Below are 20,866 nucleotides of genomic sequence, written 5' to 3' on the forward strand. Positions count from 1 at the left end.
TGGGATATAATTGCTTTACAATGGTGTGTTAGTTTCTGCTTTATAACAAAGTGAATCAGTTACACATATACATATGTTCCCATATCTCTTCCCTCTTATGTCTCCCTCACTCCCACCCTCCCTATCCCACCCCTCCAGGCAGTCACAAAGCATCGAGCCCATATCCCTGTGCTCTGTGGCTGCTTCCCACTATCTATTTTACCTTTAGTAGTGTATATATGTCCATGCCACTCTCTCACTTTGTCACAGCTTACCCTTCCCCCTCCCCATATCCTCAAGTCCGTTCTCCAGTAGGTCTGTGTCTTTATTCCTGTCTTACCCCTAGGTTCTTCATGACATTTTTTTTCTTAAATTCCATATATATGTGTTAGCATATGGTATTTGTCTTTCTCTTTCTGACTTACTTCACTCTGTATGACAGACTCTAGGTCCATCCATCTCATTACAAATAGCTCAATTTCATTTCTTTTTATGGCTGAGTAATATTCTGTTGTATATATGTGCCACATCTTCTTTATCCATTCATCCAATGATGGGCACTTAGGTTGTTTCCATCTCCGGACTATTGTAAATAGAGCTGCAGTGAACATTTTGGTACATGACTCTTTATGAATTTTGGTTTTCTCAGTGTATATGCCCAGTAGTAGGATTGCTGGGTCATTCCAGAGCAGTTTTAATTTAATTTATTGTGTTTTTCATCATTGCTTATTTCATCTTTAGTTCTTCTAGGTCCTTGTTAAATGTTTCTTGCGCTTTCTCCATTCTGTTTCCTCGATTTTGGATCATCTTTACTATCATTATTCTGAATTCTTTTTCCAGTAGACTGCCTTCTTCCTCTTCATTTGTTAGGTATGGTGGGTTTTTATCTTGCTCCTTCATCTGCTGTGTGTTTTTCTGTCTTTTCATTTTGCTTATATTACTCTGTTTGCGGTCTCCTTTTTTCAGGCTACGTGTTCATATTTACTGTTGTTTTTGGTGTCTGCCCCCAGTGGGTGATTTTGGTTCAGTGGGTTGTGTAGGCTTCCTGGTGGAGGGGACTGGTGCCTGTGTTCTGGTGCATTGGACTGAATCTTGTCTCTCTGTTGGCAGGACCAGTTCTGGTGGTGTGTTTTGGTATGTCTATGAACTTAGTATGATTTTAGGCAACATCTCAGCTAATGGGTAGGTTTGTGTTCCTGTCTTGCTAGTTGTTTGGCATGGTGTGTTCAGCACTGGAGATTGTTGGCTGTTGTGTGGAGCTGGGTCTTAGCTTTGAGACAGAGATCTCAGGGAGAGTTCTTGCTGTATGATATTACATGGGGCTGGGAGGTCTCTCATTGTTCAGTGTACTGAACTCAGCTCTCCCACCACAGAGGCTCTAGCCTGACACCAGGATGGAGCACCAAGACCCTGTCAGCCACACAGAATTATCAAGATTGTGGTCACTGGCAAGTGAAATGACAGGAGAAAAGGTCCTTTCTATGCCTGGTCTTGCTGAGCAATTTTCAGTCTTCACCTCATTCTGTCAACTGGGCGACTGGGTCAGCAACACAAGGCAGGATGGGGTCCAGGGGGCACGTGACTTTCAGCTGGTACATGGCATGAGTGGCCCAGTTGAAGGCCTTGGGTAAGGCCTGCAGCAGCCAGGACTCAGCCTCCTGTGGCTGCGGCCCCTTTGTGGTCTCCCTCCTAGCATCAAGTAACTCTCACTCCACCTTTGGTGGCCATGCATTGTGCGAGGTGGCTCTGGCTGAGGCGGTGGAGCAGGGGACTGGTGGTGGGGGTGCTGTGGCTGAGGCTGGGGCTCCAGCCAGCAACTCCAGGGCATAGTGACCTTAAGGAGTCTGCCGCGGTCTCTGCCTTCAATGCACAGAGATTGTGACATATGGTGAAGTGGGGGCTTCGGCTGTACTGTTTAAAGTTTTTAAAAATCACAACACAGATATCAGTAAGTTCTTGGGTATTCCTTAGTAGAGTCATCCTTTGGCCACATTTCCACATCTGGTATGCCTGCAGCCATTACACTCTATGCAAACGCCGCCATCTTAGGTCTTAGATGAGCCAGTAATTTTCATATCTTCACTACTGTAAATACTACTGCTATGAACATGGGGTAAATGTGTCTTTTCATTTTAGTGTTTTCATTTCCTTTGGACATTTTCCCATAAGTGGAATTGCTGGATCATATGGTAGTTCTATTATTAATTTTTTGAGGAAACTCCATACTGTTTTCTATAGAGGTTGTATCCATTTACAATCTCTCCAGCACTGCACTAATGTTCCTTTTTTTCCACATCCACACCAGCATTTGGTTAGCTCTTGCTTTTTCATGATGGCCATTCTTATAGACTTGAGGTGATATCTTGTTGTGGTTTTAATTTGCATTTCCCTAATGACTAGTGAAGTTGAGCATTTTTTTTTATGTACCTGGTGGCCTTTTATATATCTTCTTTGGAGAAATGTCTACTCGGGTCCTTTGCCCACGTCTTAATTGGGTTACTTGGGTTTTGGCTATTAAGTTGTATGTGTTCTTTATACACTTGGGATATTAACCTCTTCTCAGCTATATGGTTTACGGATATTTTTTTCCCACTCCATAGTTTGCCTTTTCACTTTGTGGATAATTCTTTTGCTGTGCAGCAGCTTTTTAGTTTGATATAGTCCCACTTGTTTATTTTTTATTTTGTTGCTTGTGCTTTAGGTGTCATATATAAAAAAAATCTTGCCAAGATCCATGTCAGGAGAATTTTTCCTATCTTCTTGTAGGGGTCTTATGGCTTCTGGTTTTACATTTAAGACCATTTTCAGTTAATTCTTGTCAGTGTGTTAGATAGGGGTCTAGTTTCATTCTTTTGCATGTGAAATCCAATTTTCCCAGCACCATTTATTAGACTGTCTTTCTCCATTGCATACCCTTGGCTCTCTTGCCAAATATTAGTTGACCATAAATGCTTTGGCTTATTTCTGTTATCAAATGAAATATTCGTATATATCTGTTAAAACCATTTTGTCTGCAGTATTGGTTAAATCCTCTGCTTCTTTATTGATATTCTTCCTGAATGACCTATTCCTTTTTGAAAGTAGGGTATTAAAGTCTCCAACTATTCTTGCATTGCTGTTTATCTCTTCTTTTACTTCTGTTAGCATTTGCTTTATATATTTAGGTGCTCCGAAGTTGGGCGCATACATATTTATAATCATTATAGTTTCTTGATAGGTGGAACCCTTTATCATCATATAATGACTATCATTTTCCCTTTTACCAATTTCATTTTAAAGTCTACTTTTCCTATTATAAGTATAGCTACCCCTGCTTTCTTTTGTTTACCATTTGCTTGAAATGTCTTTCCCCATCCCTTCACTGTAAGTCTATTGTGTGTCTAAGGCTAAACTGAGGGTCTTGTAAGTTATCAGTGGATCTTGTTCTTTCATCCTTTCAGCCATTCTGTTTCTTTTGATTAGAAATTTAATCCATTTACATTTAAATTCATTATTGATAATTAAGGACTTAGTATTGCCAGTTGCTAATTATTTTCTGGCTGTTTTGTAGATCCATTGTTCCTTATTTCTTATCCTGATGTTTTTTTTAATGTCCTTTAGCATCAGTATGCCTTGATTTATTATGTTCTTTTTTTGTAATTACTACATGATCTTTCCATTCTGGTTACTATAAGACTTACATAAAACATCTTAAAATTATAACACCCTATTTTTAATTGATAACAACTTAACTTCAATAGCATTCCTAAACTTTATACTTTTTATTGGAGTATAGATCATTTACAGTATTATATTAGTTTCAGGTGTACAACCTCATGATTCAATATTTCTATAGATTGTACTCCATTTAAAGTTATTACAAAATAATGGCTATATTTCTCTGTGCTGTACAGTATATCCTTGTTCCTTATCTGTTTTATACATAGTAGTTTGTATCTCTTAATCTAATACCCTTATTTTTCCTGGACCTCCTTTCCTCTCCCCATTGGTAACCACTAGTTTGCTTTTTTATCTATGAATCTGTTTCTGTTTTGTTATATATATTTGTTTGTTTTATTTTTTATATTCCACATATAAGTGATGACATAGATTATTTTTATTTCTCTTTCTGACATTTCATTAAACATAATACTCTCTAGGTCCATCCATGCTGTTACAAATGACAGAATTTTATTCTTCTTTATGGCTGAGTAATATTCCATTTTAATATTCCATTCCATCCACATCTTCTTTTTCCATTCATCTGTTCATGGACACTTAGGTTGTTTCCATAACTTGGCTAATGTAAATAATGCTGCTATGAACATTGGAGTGCATGTATCTTTTCAAATTAGTGTTTTCATATTCTTTGTATATATACACAGGAGTGTTAGTTCTATTTTTAGTTTTTTAGGAACCTCCATACTGTTTTCCATAATGGCTCCACTTTACACTTTTAATTCTCCTCCAACTGACATTTTAGGCTATAGACATTATACTTTACATAGTTTTATATTACACAACCAGTAACAAATTATTATAGTTATGGTTAATTTTTACTGTCTCTATTTTTTAACTTTTAAACTACAGTTGTATGTGAATTATGCACTACCATTACCATATTACAGAATCTAACTTTGACTATATCTTTACCACTTGCAGTGAGTTTTATGCTACCTTTGTACATTTTTATGATGTTAATTAGTGTCTTTTAACTTCCACTCAAAGAACTCCCCCTAGCATTTTGTTCTAAGGCAAGTCTAGTGAAATCTTTCAGCTTTCATTTATTCAAGAAAATATTTTTTCTTCATTTCTGAAGGATAGCATTGTCAGATATAGAATTCTTGGCTGACAGCTTATTTCTTTCAATATTTTTAATATATCATCCCATTCTTTTCTAGGCTGAAGTTTCTGTTGAGAAATATGCCTTTAGTCTTATGGGGGTTTCCTTGTATATAACTTCTCTCTTCTCTTTTGCTACTTTCAAAATATTCTCCTTCTGGAATTCCCATAATATATTCTTTTTCATTGTGTCATATAAATTATTTGGGCTTTCTTCATTCTTTTAAATTCTTTTTTTGTTTTTGCTTCTCTGACTGGATAATTTAAAATGTCTTCCTGGTCTTCTAGGTCACTGAATCTTTCTTTTGTGTGATCAAGTCTTCCTTTGAAGCTCTCTATTGAATTCTTCAGTCACTGTAATTTGCGTCTCTAAGGTTAATTGTTGTTGTTTTCTTATTGTTTCTGTTTCTTTGTAATTCATTTTGTTTATGTTCTGTTTTTCTAATTTCATTTGTACATATGTTTCTGTAGTTCACTAAACTTCTCTAAGAACATTATTCTGAATTCTTTGTATGAAAAGTCAAAGATTTCCATTTCTTTAGCACAGTTATTGGAGTTTTATTAGTTCCTTTTGAAGGTATTGTGTTTACCTGGTATTTTATGACTGTTGATTCTTTGGTATCTGCACATTTGAGTAAGTTGTGTCTTTCAGACTTTACAGGTTCTGTCTGGCAGAGACAGTTCTTCACCAGTCAACTCAGGTTGGGTTTCTGGATGTGTCTGCTGGTTATGTCCTCAGACAAGTGGTACGGCTTGCTATCAGGGTCTATTTTTAGGTGAGGCCACTGACCAAGCTTTTTGTTTGGGTGGGATGCACCTGGCTGAGAATGGTTGTATAGTACTGCTGGCTTGGTTTCCTACCCAAGTGAGGCTGTAGGATATAACAGCTCTGCAGTTGTCTGTATTCTCTGGACAGGCTTACTAGATATTCAGATCTAGGTACTATACTCAGTAGTTGGTGAGGCTATGAATTTGATTCTCTGCCCTGGCAGGACAGCAGGATAGCACCAAGGGCCTATACAGCTCATTCTTTGGGGAACAGAATCATGCCAGAGTGTGCACTGAATTCCCTGGTCAGATGAGGCCTGTGGTTTTGCTTTGCAGATGGAGAAGCCATGGGTTGTGCTCTCTTTGAGTACCACTGTGCACAGGGCTGTTGAATTAGCTGTGTAGCTTTCTGTGTACTCTCATTAAGTTCCTTGATTGGGCAGACTGAGAGCTGTGAACAGGACTATGAGTTCATTTCCCTACCTGTGGGTAGCTGGAGAAACAGCTCCAAAGCTGGTAAAGCTCTTTGTTTTTGGTCTTGACTCAAGGTAACCCACTCTGTCAAGTTCCCTGGCTGAATGGGGCCATTGGCTTTGCTCTGTCGATGATCAACTCTGCCTGCTGGACTCTCCACTCGAGCATTGTTGGGCTCTCCAGGTGTCTTGACCAGGCTTTCTTGTTGGGCAGGACAGAGAGGTACACTCAGCAGTGAGCAGGCTTGTTAACTAGCTCTCCTGCCTGGGAAGAACAGGAGGGCCAGCCCCAAGAAGGCTCTCAGGTATTCTGGGCCAGGGTCTCTTGTCTTGAGGGGCCTGGAGCTATACTTAGCAAAGGGTGGAGCTAGAATTAACTCCCCTGCCTGGGCAGAACAAGTAAACTGACTCCAAGCTAGGCAAGGCTCTTTATTTGTCATCTTGAATCAGCTGACCCCCTCGTCAAGTCTTCTGGCTGAACGGTGCCCCTAAGTTTTCTCTGTGGGTGATCAGTTCTGCCTGCCATACTCTGCTTGAGTGTTGTTGGACTATGTAGTTTTCAGGTCTTCTGACCAGCCTTTCTGATCAGATGGGGCTGGGAGCTATGCTCAACAGTGGATTGGGCTATGACTCAGCTACCCTGCCTGAGTCGGGGAAGACCAGGCTCCAGGATGGGAATGCTCTTCCTTTTAGGAGCAAAATCAGGCAGACCTGCACCCTGTCAAGTTCCCTGGTCAGACTATGCCATTGACTTGGCTTTGCAGATGAGCAAAGCCACTGTTTGGGGCCACTACTTGGGTGTTCCAGGTAGGATCTTGGTCTACAAAGATTCAAGTTCTGGTTGTTGCTAGCTTCTCCCCTTTCCTCCATCACAATCAGATTCATAGTGGTCAAGCCCCACAAATTCCCCCATAATCCCTGTAGGATAGACCAGAGTGGGGAATACCAAGAAGTGACCCACAATGCAGGGGATGCTGGATGTCTACCCTGAGTGCTGTCTTTCCACTGGAAGAACTGTAGACTAAGAGGAAACCTCTTGGTGTGGTGCTGTGTCAGCTTGGGGGAGGGGCAATGTGGTCAGCATGTAGCCATTCCTCTTACCATTCTAATGTGGTCTGTCTTGTTCTCTGTAGTGCAAGGGGCTGCTCCATTCTCACTGCACTTTTCTAAGATTTTCTCTGTGATGTCTTGTCCAGTAATAGTTGTTATTTGTTCTTGTGAGAGGGAGCAAAGTCAGGAAAGACCTATGCCCCATCTTAGTGGCTTCACTCCTGATTAGTTTTTATATGTTGAACCAACCATAAACTCTTGGGATAAGCCCCAGTGGGTCATTGTGAATAATCTTTTTTAAATGTTTTTTCTATGCCCATTGAGGTTATCATGTGATTTTTGTCCATTATTCTAGGAATATGATATATTATGTTAATTGATTTTTAGATGTTCAGTCAACTTTGCATTTCTGGGATAAATTTCACTTAAACATAGTGTAAATCCTTTTTATATGTTTCTGGATTTTGTTTGCTACTATTTTGTTGAAGATTTCTGGGGGTATATTCATGAGATATTGGCTTATAGCTTTCTTTATTATAATACTTTGGTTTGATATCAGGGCAATACTGGTCTCATAGAATGAGTTGTGAAGTATTCTCTCCTGATTTTTGGATTAGTTTGTAAAGAATTGTTATTAATTTTTAAATGCTTGGTAGAATTCACCAATGAAGCCATCTTAGCCGGGACTTTTTTTTTTTTTTTTTTTCACGGTACGCGGGCCTCTCACTGCTGCGGCCTCTCCCGTTGTGGAGCACAGGCTCCGGATGCTCAGGCTCAGTGGCCATGGCTCACAGGCCCAGCCGCTCTGTGGCATGTGGGATCCTCCCGGATCAGGGCACAAACCCGTGTCCCCTGCATCGGCAGGCAGACCCTCAACCACTGCACCACCGGGGAAGCCCGCTGAGACTTTTTTGTTGGAGATTTTGGTATTACAAATTTTTTATTTGTTTAAGCCCATTCAGATTTTCTATTTATTCTTGGATCACTTTGGGGATTTTAGGTCTTTCTAGTTATCTATTTTGGATAAGTTATCTAGTTTGTTGGCATAAGGGTTTTCATAGTATTCCCTTTTCATGTTTTAAATGTTTGTAAGTTTGGTAGAGAGTGCCTTCTTTCATTCCTAATTTTAGTAATTTGTGTTCTCATTTCTCTTTCCTTTTCCTTTGGTTAGTGTATTAATTTCCTAGAGTTTCTATAGCAACTAACCACAAATTGAGTGGCTTACATCAGTAGAAACTTATTCTCTCACCGTTCTGGAGTCAAGAAATCTGCAATCAAGGTGTCATTAGGGTCATACTCCCTCTGATGGCTCAAGGGGGGAATACTTCCTTGCCTCTTTCAATTTCTTGTGGCTCCAGGTATTCTTTCACTTGTAACTGCATAATTCCAACCTATGCCTCCATCTTCACATGACCTCTTCTCATCTCTTCTCTTCTTTCTCTTGTAAGGATACTAGTCCTTGGATTTAGAGTCCACCTGAATAATCTGGGATGATCACACCTCAAAATCCTTAACTTAATTACATCTTCAAAGGCCCTCATTCCAAATAAAGTCACATTCATAGATTCCAGTGGTTAAGACATGGACATATCTTTTTGACAATCACCAGTCAACATACTACAGTCAATCTGCCTGAACTTTTTAAATGTATTGCTCTTTTAAAAAAATTTGTTTTCTTTGATTTTTCTATTGTTTTTCTTCCATCTCTTTTGTATTTTTTTCTCTTCTTATACTTTCATTTCCTCCCTACTCCATTCTTTCCTTTAATTTGATCCTCCTTTGCCTTTTTAAAATCAGATCGGGGGCTTCCCTGGTGGCGCGGTGGTTGAAAGTCTGCCTGCCAATGCAGGGGACACGGGTTCGAGCCCTCGTCTGGGAGGATCCCACATGCCGCGGAGCAGCTGGGCCTGTGAGCCACAATTGCTGAGCCTGCGCGTCTGGAGCCTGTGCTCCGCAACAAGAGAGGCCGCGATAGTGAGAGGTCTGTGCACCACGATGAGGAGTGGCCCCCGCTTGCCACAACTGGAGAAAGCCCTCGCACAGAAACGAAGACCCAACACAGCCATAAATAAATAAATTAAATTAAAAAAAAAAAAATCAGATTGCTTCTGTATTGTTGTAGATTGTAAGGGTTCTTTATATATTCTATATATTAACTCCTTATTGGATATATGATTTACAAATATTTTCTGCCATTTCATTGGTTACCTTTTCGTTCTACTGATAGTATCCTTTTGATTCACAAAAGTGTTTAATTTTGATCTAGTTCAATTTATCTAGTTTTTATTTTGTTCTTATGCTTTTGGTGTCATATCTAAGAAATAATTTGCCAAATCCAATATCAGGAAGCTGTTATATTTTCTTCTAAAAAGTTTATAGTCTTAGCTTTTATGTTTAAGCCTTTGTCCTATTTGAGCTAATTCTGCATATGGTGTAAGGTAAGGTTCCTTAGATCTATAGTGAGTCTGCTGTAGACAGCCTATGGTTGGATACTCTTTTTTAATCCATTCTTCTAATCTGTCTTTTAATTGGGAAAGTCAATCCAATTACATTTAAAGTAATTACTGATAGTGAAGGACTTACTATTGCCATTATGTTACTTATTTTCTGAATGCCTTAAATATTTTTGTCCCTCATTTCCTCCATTACTACTTTCCTTCCTGTTTAACTGTCTTTTTTATAGTAACTCTTTTTGGTTCCTTTCTCATTTCCTTTTGTATATATTCTATACATATTTTCTTTGTGTTTACCATGGGAATTACATATAATGTCTTAAAGTTATAACAATCTATTTTAAATTGATAGTAACAACTTCAATTGCATACAAAAACTTTAATCCTTTACAGTTCTGTCCTACCATTTTACTGATATCACAACTTACATTTTTATATATTGTGTACCCATTAACAGATTTATAATTATTTTATGGCTTCATCTTTAAATTCCTGTAGAAAAATGAAAAGTGGAGTTACAAACCAAACATTACATTAATACTTATTTTTATATTTGCCCATGTATTTACCTTTACTGGAGAAATTTATAATTTCATATGGCTTCAATTTAATGCCTAGTGTCCTTTCATTTCAACTTGGAGGACTCCCTTTAGCATTTCTTGCAGAGCATATTTAGTGGTAATAAATTCACTCAACTTATATTTATCTAGAAATGTCTTAATTTCTCCTTCTTTTTTTTTCTTTTTGCGGTACGTGGGCCTCTCATTGCTGTGGCTTCTCCCGCTGCGGAGCACAGGCTCAGCGGCCATGGCTCACGGGCCCAGTGGCTCCGCGGCATGTGGGATCTTCCCAGACTGGGGCACGAACCCGTATCCCCTGCATCGGCAGGCGGACTCTCAACCACTGTGCCACCAGGGAAGCCCTCTCCTTCATTTTTGAAGGACAGTTTCCTAGATATATAGTTCTCAGCTGATAATTTTTTCTTTTACCACTTTAAATATATTATCCAACTTCCTTCTTACCTGCAAGCTTTCTGCTATGAAATCCCCATATAATCTTATTGAGAATCCCCTGTATGTGATGAGTCACTTTTGCTGCTTCCAGTATTCTTTCACTGTCCTTGTCTTTTGACAGTTTGATTATAATGTGTCTCTGTGTGGAATTCTTTGTGCTTATCCTACTTGGAGTTTTTTAAACTGCTTGAATTTGTATATCAATTACTTTTCTCAAATTTGGGAAGTTTTCAGGTATTTATTCAAATCATGTTTCTGTCTCTTTGCCTTTCTCTCTTCCTTCTGGGACTTCTATAATGCATATATTGGCCTGCTTTTGATATCCCATTAGTCTCTTAGGCCCTGTTTACATTTTTATTGATAAGAATTATTTTTCCTTTTTGCTCCTCAAACTTCATAATATGAAATGACCTCTTTTCAAGTTCACTGATCCTTTCTTCCACCTCTTTTGTCTTCTGTTGAACTCCTTCAGTTAATTTTTCCATTCAGTTATAGTATTTTCAGCTCTAAAATTTCTGTTTGGTTCCTTTTATAATCTCTATTTCTGCTGATATTCTCATTTTATACATATATTGTCACCCTTATTTCTTTATGTTTTTCTTTATTTCTTTAAGCAGATTTAATATAATTGTTTTAAAGTATTTGTGTAGTAAATCCAATGTTCATGTTTCTTCAGGAACATTTTCTGGACATTTATTTTGTTCTTTTGAATGGCTGATGTTTTCCTATTTCTCTGTATATTCTGTGATTTTTTTTTTAAATTGGGCATTTGAATAAACCACCACTTCCCCCAGTCTTTGTAGTCTGGGTCTGCACAGTTGAAGACTTTCACTAATTAGACTGGTGTAAAGGCTTAAGGTCTTTGTAGGCCTTTCCTGGGCATGTGTCTCCCCTGGTCCTGTGTGCATGCTTTGTACTGATTCCCCTCTGTACGCAGCTACTTTTAAATATCTTTATTTCCTGAAGATTCTCATTCTTGCTTATCCTAGACCCTTAGATGATCTAGTATATTCATCAATCAGTAATCTCTTTCTCCAGGTGTATATGGGTCTATAGTCTTCTTGCCATTTTCTTGAGTCTTGCCTGATGCTTCCTGCTACTTCTCCTAGCCTGAGATCTGAGTCGTGCCACTTTTGGCTATGCGAGTTCCAAGTTAGGAGCTAAAGAGATGAATCTCTCAAGGAGCCCAAAGCCAGGTTAGAATGTTGTAAATTCTGTCTACTCTGTTCTCTTTGGTTCACATAAGGGGACTGGTGACAAGGCCAACAGTTTCCCTGATCCATGTCATGCTACACAAGGAAGGAAGAGAGTGTGATACTTCTTAAAATGCTGTGAAATTTCCTACATTTTTAGTATGGTTTTTTCTTGGTTGTTTAGTTGCTTGGTTGCTGTAAGGTATTTGACTAATTTCTACCATGATGTTATTCTTGTCAATCTGTAGTTTTTAATTTGATGTTTCCAGGGAAGAGGGATAAGACTCTAGGTCTGCTTAAACTTTCATCTTGCTGCTGTCTCTGCTGTTTGTTTTTTAAATTACAGAGTAAGTGTATCAGTACATATAGTGTTAGTGCAACAAACAACCAGGATGTTTGATTTCTTTTAAAGGCCTATGTTTTGGTTCAACATGGATCCATGTGCAAAAGCAAAGACATGATACCATGATTCATGTTAAGAATGCTAGTCTAGCCCAGCAAGGATTGTAGCTTGGTAAGAGCTATAAATCTTTTGCTGTATTTTAAGGAACTGATCTCTGAGTGTACATGTAATAAAACATTTAATTTCAGTTGTAAAAATATATGTAGAACTTAAAGCTAACATTTGACACTTTATTTTCTAAAGTTAGTAAAGAATTTTTTATATTTTCTCAATTTTTTTTACATGAGTAGCATTGAGATAATATTTTAAAATATTTTTGAGAGTATAATTTCAGGGGATCCAGATTTATAATTGTAAACTCCCCAGGTCCTTGGCATCAGAACTTAATTATTCCACATAATAATTTATATTATTTTACTTATATCCTTCCATTATTTTTAACAGCCAGTATCTCTAGAATCAGTGTGGTGAAATCAGGCTTGTTATGCCATATATGTGTACTTTTTATAATTCCATTGAAATGTCTCAGAATTCCAGTTTCTCTGATCTTAATCTCTTATGGTTTGTGAATTTTTAACTAGTAAAATTATATAGAAAAAAACAAATAGCATCTTGGTTGTCAATTGCAAGAATTTGTCAGGCTAGTAAACTTTTCTAAACACTAATTTCATATGACTTAATATAAGAACAATCCATACACTTAAAAAGCGGTGTTAGTTCCTTAGCCAAAAGTAGTAATATTAAAATTTCAATTGTAAGCTTATTTAGTTTCTGAAAGCTTTTCTAGACTTGGTAGAGAGACGAGGGGGAAATATTTTTAAATAAGCCGGTACTTCTTTTCTTCTTTGCTCCAGAACACATTGTTCTCAACCAGAAACAATGAACCCCCTTCCTCCCAACTGCCTACCCTATATAATGGTCTCTTGTATATTTCCACTCTTGGCCTTTTTTGAATTATGGCAAGTGAAGCTAGTTAATAATAAAGGCACAAGTTAATTCAATCAACATATATTTATTGATTGCCTACCACACGCCCAGCAGTGTCCTCTATGCTCTATAATTCATAATTGAAAGACAGCTAGGAAGCCCTGCTGATTAAAGCAGAATGCTTGATAGGTTTGATAGGTTTTAATGCTCAAGTGATACCAAAACAACTGATGGAAAGCTAAAACATTAATTTATGAATCACTTACTGATGAACTTTGCTGAGAGACATGGTTATTGTCTGAGGGTTTCAGTTAATCAATTTCTCTTTAAGCATATGCTTATTAATAATATACTTAATTTTCCTGGCTTATATAAAATATAGTATATTTCAGATAAGAGCTTTGTTAGACCCATGAACTGCTCTGAAGTTTTAAAAATATAATACCTATGATATGTGTAGAATTGTCTTTCTAACAAAGATTTTTGAAATCAAACAAATGTTTTTTTGTGTATATTCTCTGTGTTACTATATAAAAATAATTAGACTAAATTGTTTTAAACATGATACTTTGTCCTTAAGAATCTCATAGTCTAGGAGAAATATTGCAACAGAGTCATATGTAGGGTCTAAATCATATAAAATGAAATATAGTAAAAATGCTTTTAAAAATTCCTTAAATCATCCACAAAAGTAACTATATGCATGCTTTCCTGTGAATGTATAACCATGTATAATAATGTGTGTATAAAAAGTATAATTAATATCCTGATATATGGTATCTATTTTAAGTATAATTTTCTATGAGAAAGGTAAGTGTTATAGCTGGATTCACAAATCTTAACTATCTATATGATGTGACTCCAGTTTACATCAAAATTAGTGTGTTACATACGTTAGTGTATCCACTTTTAGCCAAGAGAAGCAGATTTCCAACATTAGGCACTTCCTTGCATTTACATTCAAAGTTGTGACTCTGCAACTCTCCATTAGTTTGAGCAGGACAGCCATTTGTGGAGGCAGTTTTATGATGGCCATAAAGAGACTATTCCAGTAATCTCCAGACTGTCTAGTTATCTTCTATCTCATGCACAAGACCTTTCTTTAGAAATATGTTTTATATTCCTCTTCTCAATTCCTACCTCCTCTAACCTAGTTCCAAGCCTAGATTACCTCTTGCCTAAATTATTGTGAAAGTTTCCATACTTATTCAATTCATTGTACACATTTAGTCACATTAATCATCCTAATGTATAAAAGTACAATTCTGACCATATAACTCATCTGCTTAAAAACTTTCAATGACTCCCCATTTTCTATAGAATTAGATATAAATGTACCTTGGCATTCATGGCCTCCACAAAGACCCTAACTCCCTTTCTAGTTCTAGCTGAATTCACCATTCCCAAACACACCCTATCCTTTTGTTCCACAGTATTCATGCCATTCTTTACCCCTGGAATGCTCTTTTATTTCTATCAAGATTCTACTCATGTTTTAAGGTTCAGCTGAGATATAAATTCTCAAGTTGATGTAATTTTGCCGTGTCTTTAACTCCTATTGCACTTCATTTATTGTACCTCCCTTGTGGCACTTATCATATTTATCTTTGTATTACAGTCATTCATATACCAGTCTTATCTTTCCCTCTAGATCATAGTTCTTGCCCTCCAGGAAATTATGTTTTACCCATCTTTTTATTTCCTGTAGCACCTAAAACAGCACCTAGTACAGAGATGTCTGATAAATATTTGAAGAGAATTCAAATTAGTTACCTTGGAAAGTTATCTATACTTATTTCAATAATGTTCAATTTGTCAAAAAGTTTTTGAAGTTCTTTTACAATTGCTTTAAGGACCTGTGGGATTCTTATAAGTGCTTTCAGTGGTGACAAATCTTCATCATTTCAGGGAAATTTTGATTTTGGAAAATAGAATTCATTCTGAGACACGTTTAGTGAATAATATGGCTGTTCAATCTGAGCTGATATATTTTCAGTTAAAACAAAGAGAATATGAATGAGACAGAATATCTAGGCGAGTCATGAACTAACAACTCCAAAAGAAAAGTTCCCAAAGTGCTTTCAACAATAGCAACATCACTGTAATGACTTTATAACTTCCAAAGCTTTTTATTTTGAAACACAAAGTACTCATTTGGATATGTAAATTCTAATATATTTGTTAAATTAGTCTTGTCTTGTAGATTCATTTTGCAATTTTCCAAACCAGGGTGTTGAAAAGTGTGTTTGGAACTTAAATATCACTTAAATGATAAGTATATTTTCCAACTCATTTTAAATACTATATTTTATAGCTTCTGGTGAGGGAGAAACCTTCTCATCACTCTTGCACCAAAGAAAACGTTCCAATTTGAGGGAAACATTTATACAGTACTATGATTCAAAAAAGCCTACAAATTTAGCTACTATGCTTGACCATTCTTAAGTTTTAGCAGAAACATAAGGAACTGAAGAATAGATTTAAAGTAAATAATAGAGGGTAGTTGAATATAGCATTTGAGTATCATGTAACTGGTGTCACAGAGTTATAAAACAAAAAAATGAAACTTCATCTCTTCCCAAATCACATGGAATTTATAATATTTGTATGTTAAGGTGTTTATAGGAGTCTTCCATTTTCTTGGTTACATACAACTGACTTAATCAAGAAACCACATTTTATATTCTTAAAATGTATAAGGTCCATGTTTAAAGAAATTCAATTACCATGTTTATTATGTGTATCATTGTTATGGTTTCATGTTAACTTTTTATTAGTTACTAGTTTATGGGATGGTTGCAATGCATTTGGTTTAACATGTTTTCTCTAGCAACTTTACATAATCAGTTTTAAAATATCCTCACTAATAGATGGAAGTATGTGCACAAATATTCCAAAATAGTTGGATATCTCTATTCTTTCAAGAGTATATTATGTGATTATTTTAGCAGATTTACCTCCTTCATTGAGACTTGCAGTCAATTTACTTTGCAAACATTGTATCATATACCAAGTATTAGTATTAGTGGGAGGACAAGAAGCATACTTTTTAAAGAATTTTTCTGTAGAAATTTTCTCTTCACTCTTGTTCACCATTTAAAAAAATCAATTATTCAAACCTTCTCATGACCCTCAAGGATTCTAGTTAATTGTCATTTTACCATAATGGGCTTTTAACTTTAGTAAAAATTTTCCTTACAACTATTATTTGGAGTTTATATCATTTTTAGCCTGTCCCTACCATATTGATGCATTTTGAACTCAAAGTAAAATGGAAGGTCTGGTGGCCAGGGACAGTATTCTTTTACCTGAAATTTGAATAATTGAGGGTATTACTCTACTATTTACTTTGACTGTTTGATCATCACTTCTTATCAGTAAGCATAATACAAATTAATTGGCTATCACTGAATATAATTTATCAAAACCAATAAACGTTTGATTGAATACCACATTCCCACCACCACTACCACTTAGCAAGGCTGATTTGACTTGGTCTCTCAGGAAGCACATGTTTGGAAGGGAAGGAGAGGACAAAGTGAGAGTCTGGAGTACTCCCCAATTCTTGTGTGTCCCAGGAAAAGGTATGGTTAAGTCCAGACTAACCTGAGCCATAGCTCACAGAAGCACCTTGGTCTCTTTAAACACTCCCCAGAATCCTATGAGAGTAGCATCTATCTCCTTGAGCAGCAATGCTGATGTAATAAGGTGTTACTAGCTATTCACCTTAGTAGTTTCTATGTAAAAAGGGACTTGCAGTTATGTAAGATGAATAAACCTAGAGAGCTAATATACAGTATGATGACTATAGTTAATTATTTAATTATTGTAACATTTATTCCACAGAACACTGCATTTTTATTATAATAATTTTATTGTCCATAGATTTCCAAACCTTCCAAACCGGGTACTTCCAGGCCTGAAAAATGTCTTCAAAATTTTCTTGAATTATTTTCAGAGCAACTGCACTACTTCTTGAATTTTCCCACAAAGGAAAGCCTTTTAAATCTCTTGCTTTCAATAAGGTAACAGCATTGTCCACATGGGAGATATGCTCTGAATGCAGACCTATCTTGACATCTTGTATGAATTCTTTGGTGTTGATCAGCATTCCAATAGTGTCAATGCATACCTTACTGAGATTCCATTTGTTGTTTCCACAGATTTCAGGAAACCTTACTGTGCCTTGGATTACAGGGTGTTCTAGAAAAAGAGCAGTAAGTAATCTTTCATTTAAAGCAGCAAATGGGTTTCCCCCGTCTCGTTAGTAAGAATGCCATTGAGAAAGTTGTTATGATATTTGTAAAGTTGGCAAAACTGCACTTCAATAAATTAATTAATCTCAAAGGACATATTTTGATATTATAATATGTATATACACTAAAAAGATAACCTTAAATAAAATGCAGTAACCAGCACATTGTATAATCTTTGAGCAGATTTTTGTAGTTTAAAAAAATTTTAAAGGTATTTCATAAAATACCATAATTTTTCTACATGTAATAAGCCCAGTTAATTTGATCATAGAATTGAATCATGATTGATATAAACATCTCAAAGTTAAATAATTTACATTACTATTTATTATTTGTGTGTATTTCAGTATTTAGAAGTGATGAGTAACTAATATTTTAACAATACTATTTTCTGGCTTTCTGCTACAACTGTTATGATTCTTAAAATATTAATATAACAGAATTTCATTAAAATGTTTTTGAAAACTTTTTTTTTGAGTTTGCTCAAAGAAGCTCATTCAGTTGGTCTGTATAGTACCCATTAATCTGTATTTTAACATGCAGGAGATTTTGATGTAACTTTTCCTTAGAAGGGAAACTATTAAAGGATTTCAAAAGTAAAAAAAAAAAAGACATGAGCAGACTTTTAGAAAGATAGCTCAAGTTATTGTATGGTAGATAGCTTTGGAACAATGGAACTGAATTGAGAGTGCAGAAATAAGTTGTTATATTTATAGTCAATTGATTTTATACAAAGATGTTATGACAATTCATTGCAGAGGAGAAAGATAGTCTGTTCAACAAAGTATAGTGCATAGAATTTAAAAATGGATAAATTGGATCTCAACAAAATTCAAAACTTTAGCACTTCAAAAGACACCATGAAGAAAATGAAAAGATAAGCAACAGCCTAGAAGGAAACACAAATCACTTATCCATTAAAAAACTTGTATCCAGAATATACAAAAAACTCTTACAGAGACAAACAATCTGATCATAAAATGGACAAAAGATATGAACAGATATTTCAACAAAGCAGATACATAAATTTTTAATAAATACATGAGCAGATGCTCAAAATCATACGTCATTCAGGAAATGCCTATTAAAACCAAAATAAGGTATTTCACACTCTCTACAATAACAAATATTGGCAAAGATATGAATATAAAGGAACAATCATACATTGATGGTGGGAATGTAAAATGGTACAGCCACCTTGGAAAACAGTTTGGTAGTTTCTGAAAACGTCAAGCATAAACTACCATACAACCCAGCAATTCTACACATCAGTATCTGCCAAAGAGAAACAAAAACACTTCTACATGTGGGATTGAATGCATATGTTCAACAGTTGATGTAACAGCCTTAATAATAGCCCAAAATTGGAAACAACATAAAAGTCCATCAACTTGTAAATGGATAGACAAAGTACAGTATATCCATACAATGTAATAAAATTCAGTAATAAAAAGGAATTAACTAGTGAAACATGATGCATCATAGATGAACCTCAAAAAGATTATGCACTGTGACAGAAGCTAGACACAAGAGATCACATATTATATGATTCTATTTATATGAAATGTCCAAAGACAAATACAAATTCATAGAGACAGGAAATAGATCAGTAGTTGCCTGAGGTTGGGGAGTAGGAATATGGAATATCTGGAAATGGACATGAGAGATATATTACAGAGATTGCAATGTTCTAAAACTGATATATGATGATGTTTTCACCACTAAGTGAAGTTACTAAAAATCATTGAACTCTATACTTTAACTCAACATATTCAAAATTTTATTTAAGCATGTAATTAGTATAAAATTTGAGATTTTTACATATTTTTATTGTACAAAATCTTTGAAATCATGTGTATTTTTCCATTTATAGTCCATGTCAGTTTGAATGTTAACTTTTCATCATACAAACTTGATCTATATGTAAATTTCATGATTTATAGTTGAAAAACTGTTTATATTATGTAAGCATAATACTGTAGTAAAGTTGTTTTTATAAACAGATAGCATTAAGAGAATGAAAGACAAACCACAGATAGGGAGAAAATAATTACAAATGGTACAGCTGATAAAGGATCTGTGTCCAGGATACAGAAAGAATTCTCAAAATTCAATAATAAGGGAACATGACATTTTTTTTTCTTAGATTACATATATGTGTTAGCATACGGTATTTGTCTTTCTCTTTCTGACTTACTTCACTCTGTATGACAGACTTTAGGTCCATCCACCTCACTACAAATAACTCAATTTCGTTTCTTTTTATGGCTGAGTAATACTCCATTGTATATATGGGCCACATCTTCTTTATCCATTCATCCAATGATGGACACTTAGGTTGCTCCCATCTCCGGGCTATTGTAAATAGAGCTGCAATAAACATTTTGGTACATGACTCCTTTTGAATTATGGTTTTCTCAGGGTATATGCACAGTTGTGGGATTGCTGGGTCATATGGTAGTTCCATTTGTAGTTTTTTAGGAACCTCCATACTGATATCCATAGTGGCTGTACCAATTCACATTCCTACCAGCAGTGCAAGAGTAATCCCTTTTCTCCACACCCTCTCCAGCATTTATAGTTTCTAGATTTTTTGAAGATGGCCATTCTGACTGGTGTGAGATGATATCTCACAAGATTGCTTTGGCTATTCGGGGTCTTTTGTGTTTCCATACAAATTGTGAAAATTTTTGTTCTACTTTTGTGAAAAATGCCAGTGAACCTAGCGGTAAGATGGGAAGACACAGACTTACTAGAGAATGGACTTGAGGATATGGAGAGAGGGAAAGTTAAGCTGTGACAAAGTGAGAGAGTGGCATGGACATATATACACTGCCAAACGTAAAATAGATAGCTAGTGGGAAGCAGCTGCATAGCACAAGGAGAGTAGCTTGGTGCTTTTCAACCACCTGGAAGGGTGAGATAGGGAGGGTGGGAGGGAGGGAGATGCAAGAGGTATATGAACATATTTATATGTATAACTGATTCACTTTGTTATAAAGCAGAAACTAACACACCATTGTAAAGCAATTATACTCCAATAAAGATGTTAAATAATAATAATAAGGGAACACAACCCAATAAAAAAGTGGGCAAAATATTTGAAAGACACTACACCAAAGCAGATATGGAGATAGCCAATAAGAGCATGTAAAGCTGCTCAACAACATTAGTCATAAGATAAATGTAAATTTAAACCGCAATATGACCACCCATTATAATAGCTAAAATTTTTTAATCATACCAAGTTTTGGTAAGGATATGAAGGAATCAAAAATATAATACTATAAAGCTGACAATAACAAATATTGGCAAAGATATGGAGATAAAGGAACAATCAAACGTTGATGGTGGGAATGTGAAATGGTACAACCACTCTGAAAAACAGTTTGGCAGTTTCTTAAAAAGCTAAACATACACCTATCCTATGATCCAGCTATTCTGATAAGTATTTACCCAAGAGGAGTGATAGCACATATCCATACAAAGATTTGTACATGAATGTTTACAGCAGCTTTATTTATAATAGC

General features: G+C 35.9%; 1 protein-coding gene across 1 annotated transcript in view; it reads left to right on the forward strand.

The window, feature by feature from the left end:
- Nucleotides 1-20,866, forward strand: part of HDX (highly divergent homeobox) — a 143,765-nt gene that overhangs the window by 30,412 nt on the left and 92,487 nt on the right. Inside the window, exon 3 of the mRNA XM_024753066.1 lies at nt 17,244-17,297. Coding sequence (XP_024608834.1) covers nt 17,244-17,297 — 54 coding nt within the window. The remainder of the gene's footprint in view (nt 1-17,243; nt 17,298-20,866) is intronic.

The sequence above is a fragment of the Neophocaena asiaeorientalis genome, unplaced genomic scaffold (assembly GCF_003031525.2).
Source record: "Neophocaena asiaeorientalis asiaeorientalis breed wild unplaced genomic scaffold, Neophocaena_asiaeorientalis_V1.1 scaffold702, whole genome shotgun sequence".
In the NCBI taxonomy this organism is placed as follows: Eukaryota; Metazoa; Chordata; class Mammalia; order Artiodactyla; family Phocoenidae; genus Neophocaena; species Neophocaena asiaeorientalis.